Here is a 17,842-nt window from a genome sequence, read left to right on the forward strand (position 1 = left end):
CACTCGATCACATTGAAACGTGTCCAATGCCCCTGATGCATGTGTTGTGGTGGATTATGTTGACGACACGATGGACACCAATACTGGAAATCGCGATCAGACACTTGGAATATTCTTTTTGGGGTACCTCCTAGTGAAGGTAAGGACTATATGACATCAAGCCTGCTTTGATCCAACCATGATTTCACATCGATCGCAACTACCATGTGTAACGTACTCCAAAACATATGCCGTTGGTGACGATCAAAGCATCAAAAAACGATGCTTTTAGCAAAATGCACGTATTGCTCCATAGCGCCATTTTCTGGAATTAGCCAGGATCACTCTGAAACTATACTTATATTCACCATGGTATAACACACGAACATATACATGATATTGAACGATGGATAGTTGATGTCAAATGAGCCGTAGTATTGTATCCATAGCTATAATATTTAAGCATTACATCACGCGCAGGAGTGGTTTGTGAACAATAAACCATGCCTAGGGGTGGTCGTTAGACCCCCCTAGGCATGGTTTATTTTTCACAAATCACGACTGCCAGTGGTGTAATGCTTTTATACAACTGCCACATTCATCCAACCTTATTGCTATACAATAAACACGCATTAATCGAAGATTTATTGAAAAAACCATCCGCCAGAAAAAGTAGTTCCCACAACAACAAAAAAGACAAGTTGCCTCCATGTGGAAGCAGCTCGGAAGTGCATCCAGCCAACTAACACATCCAACTGTCTTTCAACTAAGACATCCAACCAACTAACACATCCAACTGTCTTTCAACTAAGACATCCAACCAACTAACACATCCAACTTTTCTTTAGTTTTTAATTATGAAGTTAGCGGTTGTTATTGGAATGATTGATTGATTGATTGAACATTTTATTACCAGATGCAGAATGGGTACAATACAGTACGGCTCAATACACACAATTGTTAAGGGGATGCAGACCTACTTTCCATAGAACTTCATTCTTAGATGCTTCTATAGAAAGTAGGTAAAACAAATTAAAAAGTTTTCTTCGCCCTATTATTTTATTTATTTTTTTAAACCTTTATTTTTTTAGCAATCGACCTGTCTCAAAACCTTGCCCTCTTTTCTTGATCCTCCAATCACGCTGTGATTGGAGGATCAAGAAAAGGGGCAGGGTTTGAGACAGGTCTATTCAATAGGCCATGCTCACTTAAAACAGCGCAACACCCAGCTCTCTCTCAGTCTGACTCTCCTCCGCCGTTGCAGACGTGTGTGTGTGTGTGTGCGCTCTGCAGTCAGGGGGAAGGAAGATTTTTATTTTAATTTTTTTAATTGCAAATAATCAATCAATCCGCGATTTTTCTTTTGTTCCACAATGAATCATGACCCATCAATTACATCATCCAACATTGTTTAAAGGACTAAGACATTCGCCGTGACAGAATCGCTTTATATTTAGTCGTTATGACGCTATCAACATATCCATTTGTTAAAGATTATTGTCCGCCATCTTGTTTTTCCGAAAAATCCACACAGCGGAGTGATGTGATTCGGTTGAGCCAATCAGAATCGAGAAATTTGCATGCCGTTGTATAAAGAATATAGATATAGCCCTGCAAACACCGCCATGCATCCCTATCTCTTAGAGCGGTGGCTCAGTAGGAACAAAGATGGGCTAGACCCGTGGCGCTGATTGAGTTAAGACTCGTCTGTGTGTACTTGTATTGCTATACTACAGGGGACACTGAGCTGTTTACACACTCACGCAATGGGTACCAAAAACATTATGGGGACAAATTTGGGTGTCCCGATAACACAAATTAGGTTAGATTATGGTTAGGGTTAGTTACAGAATGCATGTAAGTCTATGTAATGTCCCCATATTTCACATAAACAAACGTGTGTGTGTGCGTGTTCCAGTACTCTGTGAGTCTGCAGAGCGAGGAGGAGATCCAGCAGCAGTACCAGCGGCGCCCAGGCCAGTCGCTCAGCGTGACGGGTCACGGGCGCCACATGGAGTCCTGCCTCCACACGGCCTCCACACACTTCTCCCTCCCCGTCCCCCTCAACGTCACGCCGGGGTTCAGCACAGACATAGGTGCGTACACAGGCACATGGCTCCCAGCACCGGGGTTCAGCTCAGACACGTGGCACCCAGAGCTGGGCGGCCTCCTGTAGTCTATTCTAGTTGGAGTTTACATTTTACATTTAGTCATTTAGCTGACGCTTTTATCCAAAGCAAATTGTGAACAACAAGTCAGCAGGAGGGGCACATCTCTGGCAGCTAAGGGTCAGTGGCGTTGTTGGTCAAATAGTGTCGAACTTGAGTGTTACACTCTTGAGTGCATAGTAGTATAGACATTAGCATGATAGGTAATAGTATAAGTATAGTAGTAAGGTACATAATAGTGTAAGTACTGACTTCCGGTATGAGAGCGGAAGGGTAGCACGCATGCGGTGAGGCTCCTGGTCAAAAGAGTGAAAAACTGAGAAATAAAGACCAGAAAAGTGACAAAGTGATTAAAAATGAAGAAGCAAACAAGAAAACAATTATGAAGGAAAGAGAAATGGAGGACTCACAGGAAGAGGAGAGTTCGATGGAGCAGAACCCCCGAGGCGAGACCGAGAAGGGGCAGGCGGAGGAAGGGGGAGTTTCGGCTGAGACGGACAAGGGAATGCCAGGATGGGCCGTGCTCATGCAGGCCGGGATATTGGCGACCATAAAATTGAACTCGGACACGATGCAGGCGACCATAAAACTGAACTCGGACACAATAAGAAATGATATTGGGAAGTTACGGGAGGAATTGAGGAAGGAACAGGAGGACTTCAGAGGTGAAATGAATACAGAACTCAAAAGGGTGGATGAGAAGATGGCGGAACAGGACAGAAACGTAACAGAGGTACAGACTAGAACGGCGCAAACGGAGGAATGGAACACAGAGATACACGAGGTGTTAACGTGTGCGATTCAAAAACAAGAACAGATGGAGACAAAGATATCGGACATGGAGGGGAGGTCACGGAGAAATAACATCAGAATATGGGGATTGAAAGAAGGAGTCGAAGGGGAATCGGTGACCCAATATGTGGAAAAGCTTATCAAGGAACAACTGGAGGAGACGGGACTGGAAAAAATGGAGATACAGAGGGCCCACAGGGCGGTGGCTCCGAGACCGAAACCGGACAGACCTCCGAGGGCGGTGATTATTAACTTTCTGAGATTTGAGATTAAGGAATTGATACTCAGAACCGCGTGGACCAAGAAGATAGAAATCGAGGGGAAAAGTCGTTTGATCATGATTACTCGACAGCGGTAGCAATAACACGCAGGTCCTACGCGGGACTGAAGAGAATTCTGAAAGAAAACGGAATGAAATTCCAATCACCCATGACCTCGCTAAGGATTCACTGGAAGGAAGGGACGGTGACGTACGCGACGGCGCGGGAGGCGGCGGAGGAGATGAGGCGACGGGGGATGCAGATGGCGGAGGACGGAGAAGGAAGGGGACAGGAGGGCCAGACGCTGAGCCTGCGGCAGAAATTGGAGAAAGCACGCAGATGGACCAGAGTAGGAGATCGAAACCCGGGAGAGGAGGGAGGAGAGAGGAGAAGGCCGAGGTGAGACGTGACAGACCGAAGGCGGAGACGGACGAGGAGGCCAGAGACGGAGAAGGAGGGGAGAGGAGGCGGGAGGAGACGAACGGATGAGTACACGCACAAGAGATTGAAAAAACTATCCAAATAGAGACAAAATATAGAAACTGAAATAACATATACATAAACACACATTCCCAGGTAGAGGCAGGATATAGGAACGAACATAACGTATACATGGACACATAATACACATGCTGATGGAGGAAATAAATGGAAATATAATTAGGTATGATAGACGGAACACAGAACATATTGAAACAAATACATAGACACACGCTGCGGGGATAAATGGACATCACATAGAAAATAGAGGGGAGGAAAAGAAAGTAAGAAGGGGTACACAGAAGACACCACACACGGGTTTGGGAGGAAGGAGGGACATTGGAACATATGAGCCACATTGAGAGGGACCTAGGAAATGGGGGTCTTTGATCAGAATGAAGGACGGAGCGCTTTTGACCAGGAGCTCGACAGCAATAAAAACAGTAAGAAGGCTGGACAAATATGACGAGCGGTTGGGGGTAAAGGTTTCAAACCCCCAAGCCGTCAGGAGGAGGCCTCTCACTAGGAGAGCAATTACTCCTCACCCACCAGCAGGGGACAGAGGGGGACACAGGGACCCCCCCGAACGCCTTGGGAGCACTTTATGTAAAGTTTATGTTTTTTTTATTTATGTTAACCATTATATGTATTCGGTGAAGAGAGCGGAGGCTACAACCGGAGGGGGGAATGAATGTGACATGGGGGGGACTGACGGACGTAAGAAGAAGAAAGATGACAATGGTTAAAGGTATAAAAATGATGTCGTTAAACGTTAATGGAATGAATAATGTGATAAAGAGGGGCAAAGTGATGTTGAAATGTAAAAAAAGTGAGATGGAAGTGATTTTTCTGCAGGAGACACATTTGGTAGCACAGGATCATGAGAAACTGAAGAGGTTCGGATATGAAAATGCATACTATAGTTCCTTTAAACGGAACCTGAGGAGAGGAGTAATCACGTTAATCAAAAACAGTCAAATTTGAATTGATCAAGGAAGTAAGAGACAAGGAGGGAAGGTTTGTTCTGGTGAAGGGAAAAATGGAGGGTCAAATGTTTACGTTAGTGAATGTTTATGCACCCCCAGAGAGTGAGAGGGATTTATATGAGACCATTTTTGATATGATAGTGATGGAACTAGAAGGGATATTGATATGCGCGGGAGATTTTAATGTAGTACTGAATCACGACCTAGACACCACGAGTACTAGAAAAGGACGGGCACCAATCAGTAGATATATGAATATTCAGATGACGGAAATGGGAATTACAGATGTTTGGAGGGGGATGCACGCCATGGACAGGGAATACACACATTACTCACACCCGCACGTGACCTATGCGAGAATAGACTACTTTTTGATGACGACGGGGGACAGTTACAGGGTACTGGAGAGCAGAATAGGAGTAGCGGACATATCGGATCACAGTGCCATATATCTGACAGTAGATCTAGAAGGGAGACGGAGGAACACGATCTGGAGACTAAATGTAGGAATATTAAATAACAAGGGGGTGGTGAGTCAGATCAAGGAGGAGATAGCCAGGTATAAGGAAGAAAATGACAACGGGGCGGTAGATCCGAACATTCTATGGGACACACTGAAGGTGGTGATAAGGGGGAAATTGATGGAGAAGACAGCAATGCTGAAGAAGGCCAGAACGGAGACATATCACAATCTGATAGGGAAGCTGAAGAAGCTAGAGGGGAGACGCCAGATATCAAAAGAACAGGAAACGCTCGGTGAAATCAAAGTAAAGGCCAGGATAAATAGGGAATTATTGACGGAAATAGAAAAGAAAGCGAGGTTCATGAAACAAACGTACTATGAAGGGGGACCAAAAGCGACCAGACTGTTGGCTAGGAGAATTAGGACGCAACAGAAGTTGAACACGATACACACAATAAGGGATACAAAGACTAATGAAATATTGAGGGACCCAGCTGAAATAGAGAGGACATTTAGAGAATACTATGAGAAACTATACACACAGCCAAAAGCAGCGGGAGAAGAGGAAATAGAAGCATATCTGGAGAAGCTAGAGTTACCATCGATAGGGAAAGAACAGAATGAAGAATTAAATAAAATAATTACGGAACGAGAACTGGAAGAGGCAATTAGTAGAGCTAAAAACAACAAATCTCCGGGGAGCGACGGATTCCCATCGGAATTCTACAAGACATTTAGAACGGAATTAGCACCCATGTTAGGGGCGGCGTTCAGACACACGATGGAAGAGGGCAAAATGCCCCCCTCGTGGAAGGAAGCCATAATCACCACGATACCGAAGGAAGGGAAGGATAGAGAATTATGTAGTAGTTTCAGACCTGTGTCCATACTCAACGTTGATTACAAGATGTATACATCGATAAGAGATTTGAGACGTTTATGCCAGACATTATAGATGAAGATCAAACTGGATTTATTAAAAGGAGACAGACACAGGACAACGTGAGAAAGACATTACACATAGTAGAGGAGATACAAAAACAAGGTGGTAGCGCGGTACTGATTAGCCTAGATGCAGAAAAAGCATTCAACAGTGTGAGCTGGACATTTTTATATAAAACATTGATGAGGTTCGGACTGAACGGGAGGGCGATGAAGATGATCAAGGCGCTATATCAAGAACCGACAGCGAGGGTTAAGGTGAATGGCAGCCTGACGGATGGAATCAGATTAGAGAGGGCTACCAGACAGGGATGTTGTCTCTCACCAACGCTCTTCGCCGTTTTCATAGAACCACTGGCACAACTGATCAGACAGACCGAGGACATTAAGGGAGTAAGGATAAAGGGAACGGAATATAAACTAGGCCTATTTGCGGACGACGTGATAGTATACATGAGGCAACCAGACAAGAGCTTCCCGGCACTGATGGATCTACTGAAGGAATATGGCCACTACTCAGGATACAAACTAAACGTGACAAAGACACAGACCTTAGCATGGAACTATACCCCAACGACGGAAATTAGGGAACAGTACGGGATAAGATGGGACATGGACAAGATTAAATACTTAGGGGTGAACATCACGAGAGGGGTGGGGAAACTGTTTGAGGCGAACTATACACAGATAAATCAGAACATCAAGAGAGACTTAGAGAGATGGACAGTAATGCCCTTGGACTTCAATTCAAGAATAGAGGTCATTAAAATGAACATACTATCAAGGTTACTGTACCTATTCCAGTCACTACCGATACAAATACCACAGAATCAATTCAGGGAGTGGGACAGACTGATATCGAGGTTCATATGGGCGGGGAGAAGACCACGGGTCAGATATAAAACACTACAACTACAACTAGGAAGAGGGAGGGATGGCAGTACCCAGCCTACAAGATTATTACTATGCAGCACAACTGAGAGCAGTGACGTGCTGGTGTAACGACAGATATGAGGCAAGATGGAAAGACATTGAAAAAGAAGGGGAGGGATACAAGGTACAAGGAACGGTGGGAGATAGGGCACTATTCAAAGAAAAAGAGGGACTATTAGATCCAATCACCAAATGCACCTTGACCATATGGAACAGAGTAGTAAAAACACACAAATTGGAGAAGCAGTCAGGGGTTCTGAGATGGGTAGCACATGACAAGAGATTCAAACCAGGGAGGTTAGACCATGGATTCAGAAGGTGGGAGGGGGGGGGGGGGGGGGGGGCAACAGCGATATGCAAGATGATAGAGAAGGGGGAAATGCAGACACTACAAAAATTAAAGGAGAAATTTGGACTAGAAAACAGGGACCACTTCAGATATCTACAGGTTAGAGACTACTACAACAAAGAAATAAGGGGGGCCAAAGACGAAGAACAGAATGGAATAATCAAGATGATAGTATGGGCATACGAAGGGGGGCAAGGAAGAGTAATATCAGCAATATACCGGGCTATAATGAACAGCAAGGGACACACGACCGATTACATAAGGGAGAAATGGGAGAGAGAACTAGAGATAGAAATAACAGGGAAGGAATGGGGGAACATATGCGAGGTGCAACATTCAACAACAGGATCGAGGATATGGAAAGAGTTTGGATGGAAAAACATAATCAGATTCTTTATAACCCCAGAGCTGAAGGGAAAATATGCACCAACACAAAGAGCATGCTGGAGGATGTGTGGGAAGGAGGGGGCAAATCACACGCACATATTCTGGGGATGTCAGAAGCTGAAGGGGTATTGGGAGGAGATAGGGGAGGCAATGATCAGAATATTAGGATACGGGTTACCACAAACAGGACTGGTGCTTTACTTAGGAGACCTGACACACGAGGGAATACAAGGGGGGGACAAATATTTAATAAAGATAATGTTGATAGCGGCCAGAAAAGCAATAACAAGACTGTGGTACAAAGAAGACCCACCGACAATAGCACAATGGGTAGGAATAGTGGAAGAGATACAGGATATGGAGAGGATAACACACATGCTGAGGTTACAGGAAGAGAAATTTGGAGAAAGATGGGGAAAGTGGGAGGATTACAAGGGGAACGAAAACGACATCACAGAGGAGGGACCAAATCCAACACAAGAGGGTAAAGGAGGAAAGAGGTTCAAGGAGGGTCTCTGAACCCGTGTCACACACCTTTGCTTTAGTTCGTTTTTTCTATTTTTATTTCTGTTGGGTATGACCATTGTTTTATGTTTTTTGTACTTTATTATTTAGGTCTGTTTAACAGTGTTGTTTTATGATGTGTTTAGTTTTAATTTCATGAATGTACCCATATATGTATGTCGTTATGTTATGGATGTCAATATAAATGTTATGTTGTATGTCCATAAATGTTGAATACAAATTTAAGTTTAAAAAAAAAAAAAAAAAGTGTAAGTACTGTGTAAGTACTTTTTTATTTTTATTTATATATAATAAATAAAAATATATTGTTTGAAGTTATTTATAGTTAGTTGACGATAGTTATATCCAAAAGGGATGTCCACTATTAATATATCAAATGTTTTTGTATTCAAGTAGTTCTTTGTGGGGCTACCGGGAGCTTGGTGTCGCTATGTGTTTTTTTTGCTAGTCTGGTTGTGAAATTGGTATAGAATTTTGCTATAAGTATCATTAGGATTTTATCGATACTACTACTCTTAATAAACTTCAATCAAATAAAATCAAACCCCCCCCCTCTTAAAAACAAAAACCTGTATTTAACCTAGCCATCTATAAAACATCATGCTAAAACTGTGAAACAAATGTCCTACTCCCCTAAAGAAAGAAATACACAGTAAACATGACTCAGTTATCCAATAGTGCTGCTGCTTTTTATTTTGTTAAAATCTTTTAGTTAATAAGACTAAAAGACTACAATATGACTACAACGGTTTCATGACGGCTTCCTGTCCTCGCGTTTCCATTTCCGGTTTAACGTTACATTTTCAACAACAGATTGCTGCTAATTAAACACTTCATGGAAACGGAGTAACGTTTAACGTTATGTCGAGTTCATACGTGTAGTGTAGTATGAACTCGACATAACGTTAACGTTACTCTGTTTCCAGTGTTGCTGCCACCGTTGCGTCGCAGATGGATGGTACACTCTGTTAGCTCTGTAGCTAATCCGCTCCGTTGCGTCGCAGATGGATGGTGGATGAATGAAAACTTTATTAACAGATTGCAGAATGGGTACAATACAGTATGGCTCAATACAAACAATTGTTAAGGGGATGCAGACCAGAGAGAGACTTTCGTCTTGTTTACATCAGGGTCCCCCGTTTTCAATTCATAGTGGTACACTCTGTTAGCTCCGTAGCTAATCCGCTCCTAGACTACCGATAGCAGTATACCGATAACGTCGGAGCTTATCAATACTCAGTTTTTTTCTAATTTAGTACCGGTTCCCGTTTAGAACCGGGTTTCGGGGGCATCCCTAGCTATAAGTGGTATTAAAAAGGTCTTAAAAATTCTTAAATGTAAAAAGTTGAAACCTGCAGATACACTGTAAGTAGTTACCCTTAGTGCTCAAGTGTTCTTATTATGTTCAAATACCCCACTAATCTAAATGAAACTGTATTCTAATTAGTGTGTGTTTTAAATTTAATTTTTTTTACAGTGACCCTGAGGTGGCGCCTGCACTTTGAATTTGTCACCGCCCGGGAGCCTGTGGAACCGCCCACTGTGCTCCAGAACCAATCGGAGGTCACAGTTTGGACGGGGGCGGAGCATGTTGATGTAGATACTTTCAGTTGGGACCTGCCAATCAAAGTTCTGCCCACCAATCCAGCCTTGGCGTCTTACGTGTCTCAGTTTACAGGGACCAATCGCATTAGCATTTGAGTGTGTGTGTGTGTGTGTCTTTGTGTGTATGAGAGAGCTAACAAGGGATGTATAGAGTATATTTCTTGGGTTTATGCACAGGCGCATTTGCAAAAATCGTTTCCCCAAAAAAAAATTGATAATGGAAGAGTGTGTATTAGCATCAAAGGGTAAAGCTGTCTTATTGTGCGTCTTATTGTGAATCCTGAATCCCATGAACTAAAGATCTAACTAAATATTTTTTTTTTGCCTATTTTATTTTAAACATTTTATGCATTTTACGGTCCATCCAAATTCTGAATACATTCCTCCCGGTTCGGGAGTTTTGAGAGACATTACCCCTACGTAAAGCGCAACTACCTGTATGGTCGTTTTTGCATTTCTATATTTATTTTAATTTTTTTCACTCCTGTATTCAAATACCCACAATATGCAGTCTGTTATTCCTCATGTAAAAACAACTGTTTTCTTATGCAAGAGGTCTTTCTCGTCAGAATGGACCCGTCTCAAAACCCCGCCCTCTTTTCTTGAGCCTCCAATCACAACAATTTCTGCCCTCTAGACAGGAAGCAACAGTTGTGATCTGAGGATGGCGGAAAAGAGGGCGGAGCTTGAGACGGGTCCATTATGCCAGCGTGAAAACAAGCTGTACGAAGATGTGAATTAAAAGTGGGATTTGAATTTGACAAAACACGAGTCAGTCATTTTGTTACTTCACATACAAATCAACATAATTTCTCCTTTTTGTCTTGATAATAATTTTAATTGGAGGTTGCAGTATAGGACAGATAAAATACAACAGAAATTGTCATATATTACTATATATGTGCAGATATTTACAATAGTGCGTTGGTTGATTAATAATAAAAAGGCATATTACATAATTTTGCTTGATATATTACAAACAATGATGAAAAAAAAAGGTTCATCTCTCTACATCCACCCCATGTCTTTAATAACACATCTGCATGAAACACACTCCAAAAAGCTCTCCGGACAGGTGCGATTTGTTTCTTACAGCGTTTTACTAAACACTTGGGAGCTTTTAAACATCCTTTAGTACCCAATTTAGGCCTGCCTGTATGTAAAATCCAGTACACTTCCATAGAAAAATCAGTACACTTCCATAGAAAAGCTTCTCCTTCCTCACATTCCTTATCTATGTTTAAGAGTTATCTATGTTGTTTCATATTCATGCGGTATACACGTGGGAAAGAAAAGGGTTACTGTTAAGTGTATCGAGACCTCACAGCCTTGTTACACAGGCAAACAGATGGATAGTATCCGTGTCTCTCTCTCTCTCTGCATCTATCTCTACCCCTCCAGATGGTTCTGTAGCTTGAATGACCCGTGGCCGGGGTCCATGATGTCATTTCCCGGGGAACAGGGCAGTCGCGGGTCGGCCGCCTGCACCAGGGAGGACTTGCAGGTGAGGGGCTCCACCCGCACCACGCACCACGCGGGGAAGTCCACCGGCCGATGCACCCTGGACGAGAGGAGAGAGGGAAGAGTTTGGAAGAGGCCTCGTCCTTCTGTTCTTTTAAGAACCATAAAGACACGGAAAATTGGGAGAATGTTTATATAATTTTTTTGTGATCACATTTCTTTCGTTTATTGCAGCAAGATTACATTAAAAAATAAAGTTCACTTTAAGGAAAAGGAAAAACTAAATAATAAAAAATATACAATAGAGGTTTACATAAGGAGAGAAAGAAAGAAAAATAACTCCCTGAGAACCCCCCCACCTGAGGTCCAACCTACCACCGTTTTACATTTACATTTAGTCATTTAGCTGACACTTTTATCCAAAGCCACTTACAAGTTTTGTACGACAAGTCAGCAGGAAGGGTACAACTCTTATCAGCTGAGTAACAATGTTCATCAAAGTGTTCAGACTTGAGTGCTACAGCGTTGAGTGTATGTTAGTATATTAGCAAGAGTGCATGACTGTAAGGTTATTTATTTTTGTGCCGAATATTTTTGTGCCGAATGGGGCTCAAACAAGATTCCAAATGCACCCAATGTACAAATGGGGACGAAGGGACATTTATGCACATGTATTGGGACTGCTCACCAGTTAAGGCATTCTGGAAAGATGTGACCCAACAAATATCAAAACTCGTATCTTGGAATATACCTGTACACCCCTCGGTATTGCTGTTGAATTATGTTTTTGAGTTTGCAGTGAATCCACAGCTAAAGAGATTGGTTTTATCGGGTATCACAGTAGCCAAAAAGCTGATCGCATCACGCTGGTTTCAACCGGAAAAAATGTGCCGTAAAGTTTGGTTTCTTACATATCTCGATGTAATTTACCATGAAATATCTACAGCAAGAATTCTGGGTCTCAATGAATCCAAAATGTCAATGTGGTTAGAAGTGGTGGAGAGAATAAAAGCTAGCTTATAATGGTAGTGTCTGGTTAGGTGCGAGGGATAGTGGAGGTACTTCTCAAGGTGGGGTCCGGGAGGGGGGGGTTCGAGCTGAGCATATGTGTGTAGGGTTTTTTTTTTTTTTTTTTTTAGATAACAGGTATTATGGGTATATCTTATATAAAACAACTAACCAAAAGGTGATCTCATTGGATGTGCCCTGACAATTAATGCTTGTATATCTTATCGTGTGTTGTCATGTTTGTTTATATGTTTGTTTAAAAAATAATAAAAAAATAAAATACAAAAAAAAAAGGTTATTTATTTTTTTAATTATTATTATATATTTCTTTCTTAATTTCAGATATTGATTGAAGAAGTGTGTCTTCAGTCGATGGCGAAATATTAGTCACCACTATCTTATCTCAACTCGCAGTGGAATCTTAACTACCGCCACATTATTCCATATTGTAATCGTTGTCTCCTTTGCTCCATGTGCACTGGAGTATGTCTGTCGAACGCTCCACATACACAATGTCCAAACACATCAAAGTCCACTGTGCTCAGAGCAAGCGAATGAGGCGCTTTCCAGCGCATAGCTACCAGCTTCTTCACTGCTGTCAGCCCGGCAAGAAGTGACGACACCAGATTAGAAAAGTCATTCAGAATTGACACATTGGGCAAGGGAGGACATCTTTTGATTAAAGGTGCATTATGCTGTTTCAGAGGAGGGGGATTTGTTTGCAAAGCCTGCAAAAGATGTTTATTGTAGTTCTATCTCATGTTGTCATTATTTTTAGGGACTGTGAACCAAACATAAGCCATGTTTGTTAACTAAATTGCGGGCCCGCCTTTGTAAACGACAGTAGTGAAACAGCAACTTGTCAGGAAGCTTTCTAGCTTCAAACAGTTTCCGGGGATCCAGTTTTTCTCTGAGGACAGTTTGTTTATTCAGTTATGAAAATAGACCTTAGAAATTATTCACTTTTCTGACTCTCACAAAACTACATAGTGCACCTTTAAGTGTAAAAAAGAGAAATACCCCCGCAGGGGAGGGAACCAACCGTTCTGATTGGAGGATCAAGAAAAGAGGGCGGGTTTGAGATGGGTCAATTAATTAATCATAAATCATAATGCATCTATATGAATGTGGAACTCCAGTTGCATCAACCTATGAAGTGGTCATAATAAGTGTATTAACATTAACCACTACCTAAAAATGACAAATAAATGTATAAACATCCTTCCTGGCTATGGGCATCTTGACATTACCATACGGTACCCATGGGGGGGAGTCGTGGATACTACGGTTGACAGACGGGTGATATGTGTTTTGGCCCTCACGTTTCACAGCACCCGACGCCCACGGGGTGCAGACAGGTGCACTGCATACAGCCATTGTCCATCCAGGTGTCTCCCAAGGTATACTGTCTCCCCTCGTACACACACGATGCTGTAACACAGGGAGAAGACGATCAGGAATGTCCTAGGAGATGATTTGACCGTATTCATAATAATTCAGTATATTACAATCAGAATCTATAATCAACAGTTTGTTGATACTTCACCGGAAAAACATTTCGCTGATTTGTTTTGCACATACTGTAGGCCTCTCACGCATCTCTTATTGAGGGTTAATGAGTTTGATTATGTCCTCCAGTGGCCACTCAAATCTTATGTTAATTACAGCTAAATTAAATTATGTCTACATCATTTAACTGAGCTGTAATTAATACACACTTATATCATACAGTAATGTTAAATAACATTGATAGATATTGAAAGATTAAGTAACAAAGGGGGGAAAAGGGAAAAAGCACTTACTCCTAGGACATTCTTTGAAAATTTGATAGCTCAAAATACAAAAAAGATCCAGGTGAAATTAAATAGGCTTAACAACACAAGGATTCAATGTCCTCTGATGACATCACATACATTCATTATGCAAAAAAGGGAGGTAGGGACCGCACTCGGAATATCGTTGTTTTTTATTCTACAAGTTGTTTAAAGGACACAAAACGTTTTCAGCCATCCGGCCTTCATCAGTGTGTGTAATATTCCGAGTGCGGTCCCTACCTCCCTTTTTTGCATAATTAATGTTGGACTACGCACCTGTCTGAGCGCAGTGGTTACCCCCTTTTTCTACCATAATCACATACATTCAAAAACCACATCAACATGCTTTTGATTCATACATTCATGTGTCCAAGCCTAGGAATAATGAAGACTAAAGTTGTGACTACATATCCCGTTCACTACCAAATGGTTAACCCTTTCACTGCGACAATACAGAAGGTTAACCCTTTCACTGCCACACGACAAATGGTTAACCCTTGCACTACCACACTACAGAAGGTTAACCTTTCACTACCACACTCCACAGTGTGGTAGTGAAAGGGATATACAGCACACGTAGAACATTAGGACAAAACGGCAATGAACTCAGACTTAAAGCTGCATTATGCAGTTTCGGAGGAGGGGGATTTGTTTGCAGAGCCTGCAAAAGACATTTACTGTCATCCTTAGAAGTTATTCTATCTTGTGTTATCATAAATGAAAACAAAATACTTTTTAGACACCTTGAACCAAACGTAAGCCTAGAATATGTCTGTTAACACAAATTCGGGCCCTGACCTTTGTAAACGACAGCAGTGAAACAGTAACCTTTCAGGAAGCTTTCTATCTTCAAACAGTGTTTCCAGAGATCCAGTTTTCCTCTGAGGACAGTTTGTTTATTCACTTGTGAAAATAGACCTTAGAAATTATTCACTTCTCTGACTCACAAAACTACATAGTGCACCTTTAAAACGAGCACAGGTAATATGTCAGTTTCAGCTTGGTACTGCATCACACTTGCCATTTACCGTGCAGTTATGTACCGTTATTTCAACACAGTATTTTTAATAGGCAGATGTCTCAAGTTCAAGTTTGCTTTTATTTGTCACATATAAAGTACATGTACATTACAGTGAAATGCTTGGTTCTGTATGAGCCCCTGAGAATGTGCTTCATACAGTAAACAAAAAAAAGTAAGTAAAAGAGGAATAAGTCCCTACAATATACAAAATACAAACTAAAGTACAACCTGTAAGTACAATGAAGTAAAAATGCAGACAATGAGGTACAAAAACCTTTTAAAAAGGCAAGGTGCAAAATGCTAAATGAGGTATGGATGTAGTGCAAATCTCTTTAATAAATTGTAGCACTTTGAGATTTTCACAAATATAAAGTGCGGTACAAATTGAATTTATTATTATTATTAATAGATAAATATGATAGTGTTAAAGTGTCTAAAGTGAGTGTTAAGGTGAGCGTTTGTTTAAAGTGAGTGTGTGGATGTGTGTGCAATGAGTGTAGATGGATGGGTTGATGTTACATGGAGTCATTGAGCATATGATGATATGTATTGATACAGAGTTCTGAATATCGTGATGCTCTTTTCCTATATAATATAGGAAAAGAGCATCACGATATTCAGAGCAGATCTAATATAAGAAAAGAGCATCACGATATTCAGAACTCTATCAATACATATCATATGCTCAAGGACTCCATGTAACATCAACCCATCCATCTACACTCATTGCACACACATCCACACAATATTATTGCTCAGGCCTACACTCCTGGTCCGGACACCTCACCTCTGGAGTTGAAGTGGCATTGTAGGGGCGCTGCCAAACCGCCAGAGGTCCACAGCAAAGCCCCCGTCAGGAGGGTGAGCGCCCAGCTTAACCCAGTGGACTCCATTATCATCATCTTCTTCTTCTTCTTCTTCTTCTTCTTCTTCTTCTTCTTCTTCTTCTTCTTCTTCTTCTTCTTCTTCTTCTTCTTCTTCTTCTTCTTCTTCTTCTTCTTCTTCTTCTTCTTCTTCTTCTTCTTCTTCTTCTTCTTCTTCTTCTTCTTCTTCTTCTTCTTCTTCTTCTTCTTCTTCTCCTTCGTCTTCTTCTTCTCCTGGTTAGTCTCTGATCTCTCTCTCTCTCTGTTCCCCTCACACCTCCATTTATACCCCCTGAGCTTTACGACCGGACGAGTGCGCGGAGGTGTGGTCAGCCACCATCACGCGCACCGCACGGCCTCGGGGGGCTGGTGTGAGTGCCTAGGGTGCCATTGGGGAACTGGGAGGTGATTTTGTTTTCTGGGGTGGAGGATGTGGAGGAGGTAGGGGGGTGGGGGTTTAGGGAGGTTGAGGTGGAGAGGTAGCGAGGGGAAAAAGCCTGTGTCTTGGCCCCGCTCCGGCACTCTGGAGATCAACTCTGCACGCTTCAGTGGCCATGAACTTCTGAAGCGATAGAAACTGTGACACATCCACGCGGTGACTAAGACCAAACAGGGTGGGGGCGGAGGCGAGAGGGGAGGAGAGACAGAGGAGAGGTGAGGTCCATGGAGAGGAGGAGGAGGAGAGACAGAGGAGAGGTGAGGTCCATGGAGAGGAGGAGGAGGAGAGACAGAGGAGAGGTGAGGTCCATGGAGAGGAGGAGGAGGAGAGACAGAGGAGAGGTGAGGTCCATGGAGAGGAGGAGGAGAAGGAGGGAGGAGAGACAGAGAAGAGGTGAGGTCCAAGGAGAGGAGGAGAGGGAGAGTGGAGGAGAGGTGAGGTCCATGGAGAGGAGGAGGAGGAGAGACAGAGGAGAGGTGAGGTCCAAGGAGAGGAGGAGGAGAAGAGACAGAGAAGAGGTGAGGTCCAAGGAGAGGAGGAGAGGGAGAGTGGAGGAGAGGTGAGGTCCATGGAGAGGAGGAGGAGGAGAGACAGAGGAGAGGTGAGGTCCAAGGAGAGGAGGAGGAGAAGAGACAGAAGAGGTGAGGTCCAAGGAGAGGAGGAGAGACAGAGAAGAGGTGAGGTCCAAGGAGAGGAGGAGGAGGAGAGACAGAGGAGAGGTGAGGTCCAAGGAGAGGAGGAGGAGGGAGGAGAGACAGAGGAGAGGTGAGGTCCATGGAGAGGAGGAGGAGAGGTGAGGTCCAAGGAGAGGAGGAGGAGGAGAGTGGAGGAGAGGTGAGGTCCAAGGAGAGGAGGAGGAGAAGAGACAGAGAAGAGGTGAGGTCCATGGAGAGGAGGAGGAGGAGGAGGGAGGAGAGACAGAGGAGAGGTGAGGTCCATGGAGAGGAGGAGGAGAAGAGACAGAGAAGAGGTGAGGTCCATGGAGAAGAGGAGGAGGGAGGAGAGGTGAGGTCCATGGAGCCAGAGAAGAGGAGGAGGAGTGACAGAGGAGAGGTGAGGTCCAAGGAGAGGAGGAGGAGAAGAGACAGAGAAGAGGTGAGGTCCATGGAGAGGAGGAGGAGGAGAGACAGAGAAGAGGTGAGGTCCAAGGAGAGGAGGAGGAGAAGGAGGGAGGAGAGACAGAGAAGAGGTGAGGTCCATGGAGAGGAGGAGGAGGAGGAGAGACAGAGAAGAGGTGAGGTCCATGGAGAGGAGGAGGAGGAGGAGGAGAGACAGAGAAGAGGTGAGGTCCAAGGAGAGAGGAGGAGGAGAGACAGAGAAGAGGTGAGGTCCATGGAGAGGAGGAGGAGGAGAGACAGAGAAGAGGT

General features: G+C 43.1%; 2 protein-coding genes across 3 annotated transcripts in view; one reads left to right on the forward strand and one right to left on the reverse strand.

Annotated features, from left to right (window-relative positions):
- rgp1 (GP1 homolog, RAB6A GEF complex partner 1) overlaps window positions 1–10,613 on the forward strand; it is a 35,781-nt gene extending 25,168 nt beyond the window's left edge. For both annotated transcript variants that reach the window (XM_084312499.1, XM_084312500.1), the window contains exons 8-9: window positions 1,898–2,075; window positions 9,742–10,613. In XM_084312499.1, coding sequence (XP_084168625.1) covers window positions 1,898–2,075; window positions 9,742–9,965 — 402 coding nt within the window. In that variant the 3' untranslated portion in view covers window positions 9,966–10,613. The remainder of the gene's footprint in view (window positions 1–1,897; window positions 2,076–9,741) is intronic.
- A 546-nt stretch (window positions 10,614–11,159) lies between these two features.
- On the reverse strand, window positions 11,160–16,066 carry msmp1 (microseminoprotein, prostate associated 1; the record flags this gene model as incomplete). The annotated part of the gene is made up of 3 exons (XM_084312170.1): window positions 11,160–11,430; window positions 13,661–13,769; window positions 15,961–16,066. 3 exons carry the CDS (start codon window positions 16,064–16,066, stop codon window positions 11,259–11,261), a joined length of 387 nt encoding a protein of 128 aa, XP_084168296.1. The 3' UTR covers window positions 11,160–11,258.
- Between the last annotated feature and the right edge of the window lie 1,776 nt (window positions 16,067–17,842).

Source organism: Notolepis coatsorum, assembly GCF_963971535.1.
Source record: "Notolepis coatsorum genome assembly, chromosome: 4".
NCBI classification, from domain to species: domain Eukaryota; kingdom Metazoa; phylum Chordata; class Actinopteri; order Aulopiformes; family Paralepididae; genus Notolepis; species Notolepis coatsorum.